At 43.4% G+C, this 16,958-nt stretch overlaps 1 protein-coding gene across 4 annotated transcripts in view; it reads right to left on the reverse strand.

Annotated features, from left to right (window-relative positions):
• PTPRU (protein tyrosine phosphatase receptor type U) overlaps positions 1-16,958 on the reverse strand; it is a 274,199-nt gene that overhangs the window by 186,424 nt on the left and 70,817 nt on the right. For all 4 annotated transcript variants that reach the window (XM_081962455.1, XM_081962453.1, XM_081962454.1 and 1 more), the window contains exons 3-5: positions 3,883-4,154; positions 1,192-1,273; positions 468-583 (exon numbers count right to left, since the gene is read on the reverse strand). In XM_081962455.1, the coding sequence (XP_081818581.1) occupies positions 468-583; positions 1,192-1,273; positions 3,883-4,143 (459 nt within the window). In that variant the 5' untranslated portion in view covers positions 4,144-4,154. The remainder of the gene's footprint in view (positions 1-467; positions 584-1,191; positions 1,274-3,882; positions 4,155-16,958) is intronic.

The following is a 16,958-nucleotide window of genomic DNA, read 5'->3' on the forward strand; positions in this document are numbered from 1 at the left end:
TCAGCTCCTCAATTGATGGGGCTTTTGGTTATGGACAGGTAGAGGCAAAAGGATACTTCACCAGGAGGAGACTTTATGGTGGGGGAACCGGACTTCCGGTCGACTTCAGAATTGAATGGGGGGCTTCCGGTTAGGACCTTTTTGGCTCTTTTGAGTGTTTAAGGTTGCCGACCCCTGCTTTAAGACTACAAAAGAGACATTGAGCTATGAGTGGAAGAAGCTGCCAGCAACAATCAATTCTGGGAAGGGGAAAACTGAGGGATTCTGGTAAGTTGCAGATCAGCAATCTGCATGGAAAGCTTACTTCAACCAATCTCTAAGTATACCAAATGCATCCTATACAGAGGTTATTACTTCAGGCAATGGAAGAACACAAAGGACAGGTTGAACTCACCCCCCATCGAAGGAAACAAGAGCAAAGAGGGACAGATAAATAATCCAAGGAGGGAAAACTTATTCCTGCTCACCTGCATGAGGAATCTCTCCACTTCAGAAGCCTTGCCGGCAGCTACGCACTGAAAAGTGGCATTCTGTCCAGCATTTACCTCCACATCACCCAGGCGGGAAAAATGAGGTGCTTTAGCTGCCGAAACAGAGATAAACAGACAAAAAGATCTATGGAAAGACTTCTTTAGTTAATCCCCTCCCACGCAAATGATATCCTTCAAAAAAAATGTATAAAACAGGTTGAAGGTGGGAAGATTAATTTAAACATACTTTAAGTAGAGAGTAATTGCTAGAATATCTTTGGGGTGCTAGCTCACTCACTTCTCTTTATTACATCTTTATTTCATAAAGGGGCTTTATAAGGACGAGAACATAGTGCCTCTTTGCAACTTGTTAAAGAAACTACGTCTTTTCTTGTCATTGCCAACCCCAAATTGGGGAGGGGGGGCGCTGGGGGGATGTTGTGAAGAATTGCAGGCAGGTGCTTATTTTCATGCCCTTGGGCAGATAGAAAACCTTTTTGGAATAAACCCAAGTAGTAGCAGAGCCCTCGTATTTATTACCCCTAGTATGATTGCAAATTTCGCCATGCAATCATCTTCTTCACTGCATTATCTGTCATCTTCCCCAGGACCATGTTGTTATTCTTTAAGAGATTAAAGCTAGCTATAAGGGACCTGGGACAAGTCTGTGCTGCTACCACAGCGGAATGGAGAAGTTGATCGAAGAAGATGTGACACTTACAGCAGGGGTAATTCAACAGCAGGATATCATCCAATCCCAAGTAGCCGTGGCGTTCATTGGAAACAACTGCTTCAAACAATACCTAAGGATAAAAAAGAGACATTCTGGTGTTACAACTGGAATATTGGAGTAGAACTGAGGAGACCGCAACTCTGACTCTGAAATTCATTGAGTGGCTCTGGGTTGGGCACTGCTTTAATCTAACCCAGTGGTTCCTAATCTTTTTTTTTTGCCATGCCCCTCCTAAGCATCTCTAAAATCCTGATGCCCTCCTCCCCCGACATATAATTCTTACTTCACTCAAAAAGTGAACTCTACTCATGCAGAGGAAGCCTAAAGGGCCATTAACTTGATTTAAATAAGGTTCAAATTGCCCCCATTAAAAGTCAAATTGCCCCCCTGTGGGGCATGGACCCCACATTGGGAACCATTGATCTGACCTATTAAATACTGCTGTCAAGGTTCCGATGAATTCCCTAATTAAATCATGAGCCTCGAGCCAAGCTTCAAAAGAAATCCAGCTATTTATTAGGAGCAACATATCGGCATGTACCCAAGTGAAGCCAACTCTCACCCCACGTAATTTATGGCCCAATTATGACCCTGTTTCCCCCTTCCCCCAGGGTGTATCATAAATCACATTCTCCAACGGAGCACTTTTGCAGGCTATAGAGATCACTCCCCTCCGGCTGCTGCAGGTAACCTGGGATACAGCCTCGAGAAAGATATGCCTGGAATGTGTTTCTGTTTGTGGCTGCCGTGCTGCTTCATCAGTGTCCCATCCCCCTTGCCTATGGCAACTCGAGAGCAGACCAAGGTTGCTTTCCAAGTTGACAACTAATCTCTCTAAAGAAAATTGTGTAAAGAAGGAAAGCATAAATACAGGTAGTTCTCAACTTACAGCAGTTCATGTAGTGACATTTCGAAGTTACAACATCATTGAAAAAAGTGACTTATGACTGTTTGTCACACTTACAACCGTTACAGCATCCCCATGATTGTGGGATCAAAATTCAGATGCTTGGCAACTGACTCATATTTATGACGGCTGCAATGTCATGTGATTCCCCCTTTGGCAACCTTCTAACAAGCAAGGTCAATGGGGAAGCCAGATTCACTTAACAACCATGTTACTAATTTAACAAGTGCCGAGATTCCCTTACTAACAGTGGCAGGAAAGGTTGTAAAATGGGGCAAAACCCACTTAACAAATGTCTTATTTAGCAACAGAAATTTCGTGGTCATAAGTTGTGGTCACAAGTTGAGGACTACCTGTATCAACTTGAACTTTTAGAGGAAAAGGAGGATAGAAATGTGACACATATTTTCACTAATTATTTTCACAATGTTTTGATTTTGGTTGTGTCTTTGTTATTTTTCAAAAAATGTAAGAAATCTAAGAAAATAAAATAAGGATCTTGCTTGGAAACTTGATTTACTGCCCCATATAAATGCCTGAAGTTTTGGCGCCCCTGAAAATCTACAATATTTTGGCCAACTTTGAGCACAAAGGACCTGCCAAGCCAGCTGATAGTTTGTTGCTGCCCAAGGCTAATTTTTCCCCCTCAATAAATCCTCTTTCAATTTGCAGCATTATTGAAGAACTGCAAAGAATGCCATGAAAGGGATCATGGATTTTCAGCTACCTAGATTGAGGGGAAGACTATCTGAAGCCAATGATCAACTTCCTTTGGGGGAAGTGTGATAATAAATCTCATCTGATCATAAAGCAGAAATTAGCACAAATCAGTCCGATTATGCAGTGACAAGCATCCATCCCAGGAGAATAAAAAGAATGGGCTAGTGACAATTAATTAATTATTAGACAATTACTATTGACAATCCAGTGAAATCCTCTTGTCTCGCATTTTCATCTTTCTCATAAACGAAGAGCTGGATTTCCATAGAATATTAAAATCAAGTGTGCTTCCAGTCAAGCTCAACTTCTCTGGATTTTATGCAATATCCATGCAGCTTTTGGAACAACTGGAAGTGCTGTACCATTATTATTTTTCTGGGACTTTCTTGTGAATTCCCAACTCTAACCTACAATCTGGGATTTCTTGGCATTCACCCAAGGAAGAACTAAAAAAAAACTTGCTGAGCTTTTTCAGACCTTTGAAGAAGAGCTAGGTGCTACCACCTAATTGGGCATGTAACAAGTAGAATAGACTATGATAGAGTTCACACCTTGTAGTTGGTAGAAGACAGGAAATCCGGTAATTATCTCAACCCATAGCCTCAAGCCGTATGGTTTATTATTTTGGATTTGGCATGTTCAGTGAACACACTAAATGGGTTTTGCTAATCCATGGTACGGTTTAGGGTTCTGTTTGTAAATTCAGCCACCCACCTCCCTTTTCAGGAGGTGCTTTTCCTCAAGCATCAGAATTTATCCCAAATCTCCCACAAGGTTTCTCCAGAAAGGCAACTGTAGGAGGCTGAGCCTGAGGGAGGAGTCAAACGTGTCATCAGTTTTGAATCCTTTCATGCCCACAAGAGATCCAAGTCCAGCCCACCTTGAATTCCGTTGATTCCTGTCTACCACCCACTTGCTTTGAGTAGTTGAGATTCTTTACTAGAAGTAGTAGTTCAGATTCGTGTAGGCAGAGTTAGCATGCAATAAACCTGTAGTCATTTCAACCACCTTGCTTCCTGATTTATTGTGCCTGACAGCAATCCTCGTCTCACCTGGTATTCATTGGGCCAAAACATGCTGACAGCGAGCTCCACCTGATGCCATTGCCGACCATGGGAGCCAGAGACATTCCACACCACACTTCCCAGTGGCCCTCCATTCATCTTGACAAAGACATTCAAAGTCCCAGGACTGTGCCCATCCCGACTATACATGAAGTAGCTGAACTGAAGGCAGTGAGTGTCATTTTCACTCAATGTCTGAAAGAGGATTTGTGCTTTCTGCCCTGGATTGTGCTGGGAGGAATTGACCATCAGATAAGAACCTGTAATGGAAAGAGAGGAGAAGAACATGATTTGTTTAACCAGAAATATTTGAATCTGAGGTTCTGTAATGATAATGCTGACATAAACTCATAATGGCATAAGAAACATGGACATGAATCCACAGTAACTCTTCTTATTCTTGCCATCCTTTGTAATGCAAGCAACCTTACAAATCCAATGTACAGCCTAGCAAAAGACATGTATGAGAAGACCAGGTGGAGGTGGAGTTAAGTGCATCATCAGCTTAGAATTTTAATATTGCCATCAATGGTCCAAGTCCAACATTTCTTGAATTCCGTTGACCTTATCTAGCATCACTTTAGTATTGAACTTTACTAGTTCACTAAATTCTTGTGTATAGGCTTAAGCAATAAATCTCTGAAGTGTAATCAAAGGTTTAGTCCTGATCCTTTGCACCTCACAAGATATGTCAAACTTCAGGCTTGCAAGATTTTTAATGCTGGTCCAAAACTCCAAGCCTATCAACTGGACCTCAGGGCAAAACACTGACTAGAATTGGCAGAAAGTAGATTAAGACTCCCACTCCCATCTTGAAACCCCCATAACAACAACAACAACAACAACAACAATGTTAAGTAGCACAGTAGATCTTGGTTCATTTTTGGCACAATTTGGGTGAACTTAAAACAGTCCAAAATTAGTTTTTCATCCCGTTTGGATTTTCTTGTGGAATTTAAAGGGTGGGAAATGCTCTCCCCGTCTTAACATTAATATATATGTATCCTTTTCTTTGCAACAATTTTAGATTTAATCACCTACAGCAGTGTCCCATTGATCATTTTGTCTCTTTTCTGCTCAGTTGAGAACATTATGAGCATTTGAATCATTGAAATGTTCTTGGTGATAGCTATAACTGGTATCTATTGCATAAAGAGCTCAACATACATCCCATCTTAAAACTCTGGTCACCTCCAAAGACACTGTATTTTTACACATGCATGCAAACTAAGTGCCATAACCTTAAACTTATCACTGCTTGCATTATAGTCAAGGAGATGTGATAATTATTTACCATTCCTCTAGAATTCTTTCAGTCTTTATTGCCCTGAAACGCCTAACTCCACCTGGATCAAGCCATTTAATTTCCATTCTGCTTTCTTGAATCATTTAACATTAGTTGCTTCTGACTAAACTGCACTCTGTTGGTTATTACAATACCCAGAGGCCATCAATGTAATAAACCTCAATGCTTCTTGGCAGCAGGAGAACAGAGGATTTACCTGTCTTTCCGTAATCATGGATCAAATTTTTTACTTCCCGTTAGTCCATGGTACTTCCAGAAATATCAGAAAACAAGGATTGGTTCAAGATATATTACTTCTTGGGGCTCCTAGGTGAGAACTGATACCAGGTCAGATGTCCCTTTAAGCAACTCCATGAATGGGGACAGCTCTGTGGTGGAATCACTGGCCAGGAACCAGTCTTTAGTCAATGAAAATCTCTCCAGAGATGGGGAGAGATCTTTGGGGTCATCTGTTTGCACTCTACTAGACCTGTTCCTCACAAGGAAACCTTCAAGCCAGGGTTTATCTCCTGGTGACTGCTTGGACTTGTCCCAACAGCCCTTGCCCTTCCCAGAGTAGACCACATGAAACATCTTTGCTTTTCTGGATCATCCCAGAGTTGTCCATATTAACCACTCTTGTACAAAGTCAATGAAAATGATCCAAGTGGTAAATTACTATTGCATGTGCTAGAGATATCTTGCTGTCCAGATGAAGCTTCATTCATTCATTTTGTCCATCCGTTCATCCATCCATCTACCCAGCCACCCACACATCCATCCATCCATCCATCCAATTTCTGTACCTGCCCATTTCAAACAAATGGTCATGGGTGGTGAACAATCCCAAAACCAATTAAAACCATGCACAACTGTAACAAAAACATAAACATAGCAGCTGAGAAAAATGGTAAAAAGAAATATTAAGCAAAAAAAGTGTCCCTGAGCACACTGGGATCCCAAACCCACATACCTAACTAGGTCTTTAAGGCATTATGAAAAGCCAAGAGGGTTGGTGACATTCTCATCTCTGGAGGAAGAATGTTCCAGAAGGTAGGGGGTGTGGGCGAGAAGTGTTTTTTTTTCCAACAGAAAAACATGAGGTAAAATTTATATGCTGCCCGACTTCCAATGACAATAGATGGTACAAAAGAGGTGGAGCTTACGTTGAAATACTCCATCTGTTCCTTATTGATTAGATTGTCACTCATTGCTATTATTGCTCTTTTTAAAAGCAAGAATATAGATAGATAGGTAGGTAGGTAGGTAGGTAGGTAGGTAGGTAGGTAGGTAGGTAGGTGATAGATAGATAGATAGATAGATAGATAGATAGATAGATAGATAGATAGATAGATAGATAGATAGATGATAGATAGATACGTTCCTATTTTGTACCATACTTAACTTTCCATCCTTTTTTTTTCCTTATAACAACTGGACCAGGGGTGGGATTCAAAAAATTTTACTACAAGTTCTGTGGGTGTGGCTTGGTGGGCATGGCATTGCATGGCTTGGTGGGTGTGGCAGGGGAAGGTTACTGTAAAATTCCCATTCCCTCCGCACTCCAGGGAAAGGATACTGCAAAATCCCCCATTTCCTCCTGATCAACTGAGACTCGGGAGGCAGAGAATAGCTGGGGGTGGGGCCAAGGGTGGTGTTTACCAGTTCTCCGAACTACTCAAAATTTCTGGTTCTCCAGAACTGGTCAGAACCTGCTGAATACCACTTCTGAATCGGACCAAAAGAAAGCGACAAGACTCCAATCATCCTAGGAGCTTCAACAAATGAAAGTGGACTAAATCCAGGTCTCTCTGCTCCCAGATCTATGCTTTTCCCACTAACAACACCTTGATAATTACATTGCAAAAGTTTGGATCAACATCCATATCTCAAATTGATTTCCAAAGCAATTGACGGTAAAAGATTAGAGGGGCTGTACAGAGAACGCAGATTGCCTGTCCCAGCTCTTCGCCATTACCCCATTCCGGTTTTGCTGCAATATTATTATATCAACACCTTTATATACATACTCAAACCATCTGGCCCATCTATTTCAGTGCGGCCAAGTCAGATCAGCAGCAGCTGGCCACAAGATTTCTCCCCAGACAGATCTTGCAAACTGCCACTGAGCTACAGCATCCTGCGCGCAGGACGATAAAGGAAATTCCCCAAAGATACGCCTTTCCCATCATCTATATCATAGATGATAGATAGATAGATAGATAGATAGATAGATAGATAGATAGATAGATAGATAGATAGATAGATAGATAGATAGATAGATAGATATAAAAGGCAAGTACCACTCACTCATCACAAAAATCTCCAGAACCGTAAAGCCTAAAAACTTGAAATTTGGCACATATGTTCCTCTTGGCTTCTAGGTGCTCGCTAAGAGAGGATTTTTCGAAATGACCATCAGATCATTAGTATTTCTTATACAGTAATTAGCACGCTCTGATGCTAAGGAGTTCAGAAAAAACACCATGGTCTCTGCTTTATTGTCTTGGATTCTGTAACTAACAAGAATGGTCCCATTTATTTAAATCAAGTCTTCGTTTCCCGACAGCAACCTTTTAATTTTTAATTGCGTTTATTCATTTAATTTACACAAAGGGGTATGATTGTCTCTTCCCCCACCCTTCCCCGTCCCCCTTTTTTTTGCAGAATTCCTCTTCAAACAGAATCAGCTTGAGAGGGAAAGCAGCAGTTTATTCACCGGGCGAGTGGGTGGCAATCTGACATACACCCACACAACTCTTCCCTGCCTTCAACTGGGTGTCAACAGAGCTAAGAGCCGCCTCCCTTCTCACAACACACTGCAATTCTCACACCATTTGCAGAGATTCCTTTCGAAGACATAAGATCTGTTGGAATTCCAAGTGGGGAGAAAGACCCTGGAAATATGGAGGCTGCTTGGAAAGATGGTTTTTAATGGTGGACAGGACCACATGGTTTGAGAGTGCCGTTGGTTTATGCACTCTCTGCATTTTTGAATTTGAGCTTGTATTCTGATTGGTTGTCAGACTCCCATGGGGCCATGCAGGGGCAACTCTGTAGGCTGTCCTGAGTCCCAGGCTTGGTTGACTCTTGCTGGGTGATGATGTAATGAAAGGGCTTTGGGATTCCTATTACGGCTCTGCCTGAAGGAGGTAGATCTTTGTTATGTAGAATAGACTGGCTCAGGCCTTAATGGCCCATTGACAAAGGTGTGGGGGGGGGTAGGTTTCTGCCTCCCTTTTAGGGGAAATATTCTGTCCTTTTAATGTTTCCTAATGTATCTCATTTTCCTAGGAGATGGGTGTGTGCGAACGTCCTACAGATCCAAAGTGGAAAGATCGTCATAAAAACCAAATCACAGCTGGGATGGGAGAGAGCTTCCGCCATTTTGTATCTGCCATGTTCCTTTGCTTCGGGGGTTGGGCTCCAGGGGCCGCCACTTATTTATCCACAATAATAGGTATGTGGGGAGGGGGGGAAGATGAGTCAAATAGAAACAAGGAGAAAATAATTGGCTGTATTGGAAAGAAAAGTGTTTTGCCTATTTTCCAAACTATGAAATCTTACTTTACTTTACTTACTTTACTTTATTTAGATTTCTAGACCGCCCCCTCTCCCGAAAGGGACTCGGGGCGGTGTACAGTCAAATTAAAACACAAATACATAGGAATAAATATAAATACACAAATCTTAAATTAAATGAGGAGGTTAGAAGACTGTATCTTAAAGTAAAGCAGTTAAAACCTTAAAAACATCCCCAATTAAAACCCAAACCCAATTAAAATAAATCCCCGGGAGGTAAAACTAAGAGAGTGCCAGGCCAGCTGATTGAAACAGGTGAGTCTTTAACTTTTGACGGAAGGAACGGAGGTCGGTGGTGGTTCGAATGTCGGGGGGGAGGTCATTCCAGAGGGTTGGGCCCATCACAGAGAAGGACCTACTCCTAGGTGTCGCCCGCTGACACTGCCTAGCGGACGGCACCAGGAGGAGTCCCTCCCTGTGTGAGCGGATAGGTCGCAGGGACGTGTGTGGTAGGATGCGATCCTGCAGATAACTAGGTCCTATGCCATGGAGCGCTTTAAAGATGGTAATCAATACCTTGAAACGCACCCGAAAGGCCACAGGTAGCCAGTGCAGCTCGCGCAGGAGCGGTGTTACGTGGGAGTAACGTGTACTCCCCATGATAACCCGCGCGGCTGCATTCTGTACTAGCTGCAGTCTTCGGATGCGTCCCAAGGGAAGCCCCATGTAGAGGGCATTGCAGTAGTCCAGGCGAGACGTCACCAGCGCATGAGTGACTGTGCGCAGGGCACTCCGGTCCAGTAGGGGGCGCAATTGGCGCACCAGGCGAACCTGGTGGAACGCCCCCCTTGCCACGGCTGCCACATGGTCCTCCATTGACAGCCGAGCGTCAAGGAGGACGCCCAAATTCCGCGCCCGCTCCACAGGGGACAGTTGCTCGCCCCCTATGGCCAGCGATGGTGTCAGCTGGCTGAACCGAGGCGCCGGTACCCACAGCCACTCGGTCTTGGAGGGGTTGAGTTTGAGTCTGTTGTCCCCCATCCAGACCCCGACGGCTTCCAAACACCGGGACATCACTTCGATAGCCTCGTTGGGGTGGTTTGGGGTTGAAATGTACAGCTGAGTGTCATCAGCATACAGGTGGTACTCAACCCCAAAACCACGGATGATCTCACCCAGCGGCTTCACATATGCGTTGAACAGGAGAGGCGAGAGGACCGACCCCTGCGGCACCCCACAGGTGAGTGGCCTCAGGGACGACCTCTGCCCCCCTGTCAACACACATTGCTTCCGGTCGGAGAGGTAGGAGCCGAACCACCGCAAAACGGTGCCTCCGACTCCCATCCCCTCCAACCGGCGCAATAGGATACCATGGTCGATGGTATCAAAAGCCGCCGAGAGGTCTAATAGGACCAGGATAGAGGAACAACCCCTATCTCTGGCCCTCCAGAGATCATCAACCAACGCGACCAAGGCTGTCTCAGTGCTGTACCCAGGTCGGAAGCCGGACTGGCGTGGGTCTAGATAGTCGGATTCGTCCAGGTGTCGTGGAAACTGCTGCGCCACCACATTCTCAACAACCTTCGCCAAGAAGGGGAGGTTGGAGACTGGACGGTAATTAGCTAGCTCCATTGGGTCGAGCGAAGGTCTCTTGAGCAAGGGTCTCACCACCGCCTCTTTCAAGGCGGTTGGTAAGTAACCCTCACCCAATGAGGTGTTCACCAGGCCCAGAAGCCAGCCTCGTGTCACCTCCCAGGCTGCCAGTACCAGCCAGGAGGGGCACGGGTCCATTGAACATGTGGTGGGTCGCAGCCTTCCACGCAACCTGTCCAAATCCTCGGGGGCAACAGAGTCAAACTCCTCCCAGAATGGTCTCTCAAGACTCGCTATTGACGGCTTAAGCTCCAGAGAGGATGTTCTTTCATTATGACTTGGATCAACAGAGGAAGAGAGATACCCTCCACCCTCCCAACCCCCCCTGAAACAGCTGTGCAAGATTCTGCTCAAATAAAATACACTTCTTTTTCTCTTGTAAGTTTTCTCTTAATTAAATCTGATGTGCTGCCTTTTAGCCTCACAAAGGACATCTAAAGATTGCTCATAAAGTTGCACTATCAGGGATTATAAGTGAAATCGTATTTATTTGCAGCCTCGACTTGAGATGGCACAGCAAGCAGTTCAGATTCAACTGAAATAGGGAGACAGCCTCTGATGGCCGTGTTACACTCTAAAAACATGGCTTGAAAGGAGAAAGGGAAGAGCAGAAAAGAGGAGAAAAAGCAAACTCAGCTAACAAACCTTAATGGCCAGTAAGAATTTCGGTAACGAACTTGGGAGGAGAAAACTGGAACTCCACATTCCATTCTGCATCTCTTCAGCCTTTTTAAAATGCTTTGATGTACACAAGCTTAATATATTTTCTATAGTATTGCTTCCACTTTTATTTGTCTCCTCGTTTTTTTATTTTAGGAGGTGGTTTACAGGCACAACCAAGAGAGAAAATAAAAAGGAAATGGGAAAGAAATTTTACAAGCTGTATAAAAGTTTTAATAGGGAAAATTATTGAAGAAAGCTACTTTAAGAAACAGAAGTGGCTCAAGATCTTTATAGTAAGCCCGTGCCGAATTTGGACAAGGTTGACACATGTCATATAATGTCAAAGTCACATGGAACATGAAATGTCACGTGCACAGATCATTCCTCCTTTATCTTGAGGAGGGAGGGAAAGAAGGAAGGAAGGAAAGAAGGAAGGAAGGAAGGAAGGAAGGAAGGAAGGAAGGAAGGAAGGAAGGAAGGACTTTGCTATAATTCCTTGATGTGGGAGGTGTTGTTTTAAGGAATGAGAAAATTTTAAAAAAACATATTTTCATGCCATTATATGAAACTAAATGCAACTCCTTTGAGTCAAATAACAGCATCTGGCAGAGATTTTCAGGATGAATTGCAGACTCAGCTTAGAGGCATAACCTTCTTAAAGCTGTTGTCATTAGTTTTAAAATATTGGACCATAATATTGTCTCATCCTTTAGCATCTCATCGGAGTTTGCTAAACAGCCAAATGCACACATCTCCATAAACTGTACAGTAAAAGCCCATTTATTCCATAAGAATATGTTCTTGCATGATTCAGGATAACATGACCCATTCACAAAGGGTGCATTGAATGCTAGCAGTCTTAGATGAAGTTTAAGTTTGCCAAAGTACAAACAATTAGTTGAGGACAAAGATGCTCATGTCCATGAGTGACCATAGGATAAGAGACAAAGATGGGTGAAAGTAGGATTGGGTAGAATCCTCCACATTGCAAAAATGTGTTATTGGGCACCCATAGATTACTCTGGAAATTATATTGTGGATTTTATATATAGAAAAGAAGGTAGAATTATAATTCACTGAATGAATAAGGGAAAAAAATGTGAACTGAGATGATCTTTCATTAGGCAGAAAGAATATTGATCTCCAGGGCATCAAGAAGTTTCATTATCCATCCAGCAGAAATTTCAACAGTTGGGACTCGAGTTATTAACACCTGAAAATTGCCTAGCAACCACAAAGACCATTTTTCCTGATAGGTTTGTATGAGAGGGCTCCAGAGAGGCTGTCTTCTCCAGCATAATTTTATAAGGCATCTGTAAAAATTGGAAAGAATTCAGAATTTCACCCAGTGTGTGATCTTCCATCACAGAGAGATAATAACAAAGCCTCCTGCAGTGTAGCATAATTACCTTAGAGCTGGGAATTTCTGTAGATCCAGTTTTTCTCACCCAACATGTGATTTCACCTTCCATGCCACTATTAAAGCTACCGCATCCCACTCTGCCTACAGGAGGCTTCGTGGAGGAAGCTGGACCCCAATGGACTTTTATTTGCCAGAAAGCTAATTAAAGTCTCTACCAGGATATTGTCTTAGAGAGGTATAGAATTTGTTAAAAACTGATTATTTGTATGATGGGCTTGCCACGTAATTCAGGCTATTGGTATAAAGTAACATTTCCCAATTTTGGTACTGCATCCTTGCAGAATCTTCCCATTTATGCAAGGAAAGGAAAGGGAAGGGAAGGGAAGGGAAGGGAAGGGAAGGAAAGGAAAGGAAAAGAAGGGAAAGGAAAGGAAAGGAAAGGAAAGGAAAGGAAAGGAAAAAGGGGGAAGGGGGAAGGGGGAAGGGGGAAGGGGGAAGGGGGAAGGGGGAAGGGAGAAGGGGGAAGGGGGAAGGGAATGGAAGGGTAGGGAAGGGAAGGGGGAAGGGGGAAGGGAAGGGAAGGAAAGAGAAGGAAAGGGGAAAGGGGAAAGGGGAAAGGGGAAAGGGGAAGGAAGAGGAGAGGAGAGGAAGGGCGTACATTGGCCATAGTCACTCTGAATGTTGTATGCCATCCAGAATCACTACCTATGAGAAAAGAAAGGGAGAAAGGGAGAGAAAGAAAGAAAGAGAGAAAGGGAGAGAGAAAGGGAGAGGGGGACATAGTTCCCCACTTCTGCTATAGAGGGACAATCGAAAGCATTCTATCAAATTGTATTACTGTGTGGTTTAGAACAGCGGCCCCTAACCTTTTGGGCACCAGGGACCACTTTCATGGAAAGAGGTTTTTCTGTGGACCAGAGAAATCATGGTTTTGCATGTTGCCTGCATCCCACAGACGGGGCTTCAGATGTTTGCGCAGATCAGTTTCTGGCCTGCCTCAGCCCAATGCCCATCCATGGACCAGTGGTTGGGGACCCCTGGTTTAGAAGCATTACTGTTTTGGACAGGAAGGCTGGGCAGAGAGTGGTGAGGACAGCAGAAAAGATTATTGGAAGTTTACTTCCTTCCATCCAGGACATGGCACCTAAGCAATGCTTGAGCAGGGTCTGCAGGATGTGTATCGCTGCACATCCTCTCCATGACTGGTTTTCTTTGTTACCTTCTGGGAGGAAACTTTGTAGTATCCAAAGCAGGACATCTATACTCTGCAATAACTTTATACCATATACTATCAATCTTGTTAACTCCCAAGACTGTTTTTTCCACTTTGTATTTCAAAATGCACTGTAGTGTGTGTGTGTTTGTGTGTGTGTTTGTGTGTTTGTGTGCGTGCATGCGTGCGTGTGTGTGTCATATGTTTATGAACGTGCATGTCTGTGTGTGGGTATATATTCGTTTTCTTTTGAGAGAGAGGATCAGAATTTCATTTTTTTAACGTGTGTTCAGAGAAAAAACTATTGACAATGAAAGTTAGTTTATCTTAAGTTACTCACTTTAGGCAACGAATTATTGATGTCATTAAAGGAGAGTATTTTCACTTATTTACTTCATCATTTTTCTTGACTGTCAGAAAGAGGGCAGAAGATTGTCTTAGGTAATAAAATAATTGGATGGGATATTAATTACTTTGATGGGGACAGGGTCAAGTAGAAATATCATTCGGTAGTTATCTATATCAGACGATGAAATGCCTCCAGTCTCCCATGAGACATTAAGTCATCTTCTACATGGAATCTTTTTTTTCATTAGTCTCATAAACTAAGATTCAGGAAACAAACCTGATCTAATAATACTATCTCTGCAGACAATCTTCCCTTAATTAGGAGATCACCTTTCACCACCATAACGGAATCTTCTCTATCCGCAATGCAAAATAGGGCAAGGCGGGGCTAGATGAATCACAAGATGGAATTAAGATTGCAGGGAAAAATATCAACAACTTCAGATATGCAGATGATGCCACTCTAATGGCAGAAAGTGAAGAGGAACTAAAGAGCCTCTTGATGCGGGTGAAAAAGGAGAGTGCAAAAGTTGGCTTGAAACTCCACATTAAGAAAACTAAGATCCATCCCGCCCTCTCAATTCCTGGCAAATAGATGGGGAAGAAATGGAAGTAGTGACAGATTTTATTTTCCTGGGCTCCAAGATCACCGCAGATGGGGCCTACAGCCGAGGAATTAAAAGACGCTTGCTCCTGGGGAAGAAAGCTATGGCAAATCTAGACAGCATACTAAAAAGCAAAGACATCTCTGTGCCAATAAAAATGCGTATAGTCAAGGCTATGGTTTTCCCAGTTGCAATGGATGGCTGTGAAAGTTGGATCATAAGGAAGACTGAGCACTAAAGAATTGAGGCCTTTGAACTCTGGTGCCGGAGAAGACTCCTGCGAATCCCTTGGACTGCAAGACCATCAAACTGATCAGTCCTGGAAGAGATCAACCCTGACTGCTCTTTAGAAGGCCAGATCTGAAGAGGAAACTCAACTATTTTGGCCACCTAATGAGAAAGAAGGACTCCCTGGAGAAGAGCCTCATGCTGGGAGAGATGGAGGGCAAAAGAAGAAAGGGACGACAGAGAATGAGGCGGCTGAATAGAGTCACCCAAGCAGTCGGTGTGACATTAACTGGACTCCAGAGGATGGTAGAGAACAGGAAGGCTTGGAGGAGCATTGTCCGTGGGGTTGCAATGGGTCGGACATGACTTCGCAACTAACAACAACAACAATGCAAAATGTTTTGAGACTAGCATTAATCTTTGCTTACTTGCTTACTAGTGGTTTTCAACCTTGGCAAGTTTAAAATGGGTGGATGAATTCGGGAAGCTGAAGTCCATCTCTCTAAAGCTTGCCAAGGTTGAGAAACACTGTTTTACACCCTAAGAAGATTTTTTTTAAAAAGGAGGTCAACAACATTCAATTTTGTTTGGGGAATGTGGTGCACCCTTTCCTCAACTTCACCACTTCTATGAAGGTTAAAGCTGTCAGAATCAAAGGTCCTACGATGAGACAGAATTGTGCCTTCGACATACAATATTGAGAAGTGAACAGAAAAAATAAAGTATGGCATCGATTAAATAAGGACAGGAGCAATAAGGAGCAAAGGGTGTAGGGCTCATACTCGATATAAAACTGGCTTGGTTCATATTTCCTATGGGACCTTCCGCTTTAAAGCTTCTTTGACTTCTGTAATCAAAGCAACTTACATTATCCAGCTTTGTCCTAGACCAGTGATAGTAAACCTTCTCATCATCAAGTGCCCAAACCGGAATGCGTGTGTATGTACATGTGTGGTAGCACCAAAAACCCAAACACCAGCTGGCCAGTATGTGCATGTCTGTTTTTTGGCTGGTTTGGGACAGTTTGAGCCATTTGTATGGCCATTTTCGGGCCATTTTCTAGCACCTGCAAAAACCAGTTGGCTGGCATCCTCATGCCTGTTTTGGGGGCTGTTTGGGGGCCATTGGGGGGGGGCTGTTTTCAGGCCACATTTGGCCTGAAAAATAGCCAGAAAATGGCCCAGAAAACAGCCTATTTTCAGGCCATTTTCAGTCCGTTTTCTGGCACTCTGGCATCCATGAAGACCAAGGATTTTGCCCACTTCATTTGGCATGCAGGAGACCACATGATTAGATTTTGAAACGTCTCAGTCTCACATGCACATATATGCCTTCAATCCTTCTGTGTTGATGCTTTAAACCTAAAACGTACAGCAATTTCCTCTTGTTGTTGTCTAAACTGGTAAAACTGAGCTGTACTTTGTGCTATTCTTGTACATCTGAAATGCTTCTCTCAGCTGCAAAATTGAGAACAAAAGTAGCTCAATCATAGAAATGTCAAGACTAGATTGACAGCTACAGAGTGAGGGGGCGGTAATTCGGATTGGGGCCACCGGGTGGAAAACGAGCTGTTGAAGTTTCCTATCAGGAGGAGGAGGAGGAGGAGAGGAGGAGGAGGAGAAAGTTTCCATCAAAACTGATTCCTCTCGATAAATCAATGCTTCCTATAATGTATCTTTTGTACATTTTCTCTCCTCAAAAACAGAATATATTACTACAGGAAAAGCAATTGTTCTTCTGCGTCTTACTCCAATCCCCACTGCCTAAATATTAAACAATGTTGGCAATTTTCCCCCTCACTTCTAGTACGGTGCATATGGTTCGTATCTGAAGAAGCATCCCCTGGTTCATATAGTCCACATCTAAAAAAAGGATCCCTGATCCAATGGTCCATATCTGAAAAAGCATTTCTGGTCCATAAGGTCCACATCTGAAGAAGCATTTATGGTCCATATGGTCCACATCTGCAGAAGCCTTTCCTGGGCCGTATGGTCCCTATTGGGGGCGGAGGGGGGAAGCATCCCTCGCCTTTGCTTGCCATGAAAACGAAAGGAGTTAATCTGGCAAACAAAGCTGACTTTATACTGGTAAAAAGAGATGTGGGGTGGGAGCAGTAGCTGCTGCCATCCCTGGCTAAGAAGGGAGTCCATTAACAGGCAAATCAATACTTCACTTCTTTTGTTC

This window comes from Natrix helvetica (assembly GCF_964273705.1).
Source record: "Natrix helvetica genome assembly, chromosome: 9".
NCBI lineage: Eukaryota > Metazoa > Chordata > Lepidosauria > Squamata > Natricidae > Natrix > Natrix helvetica.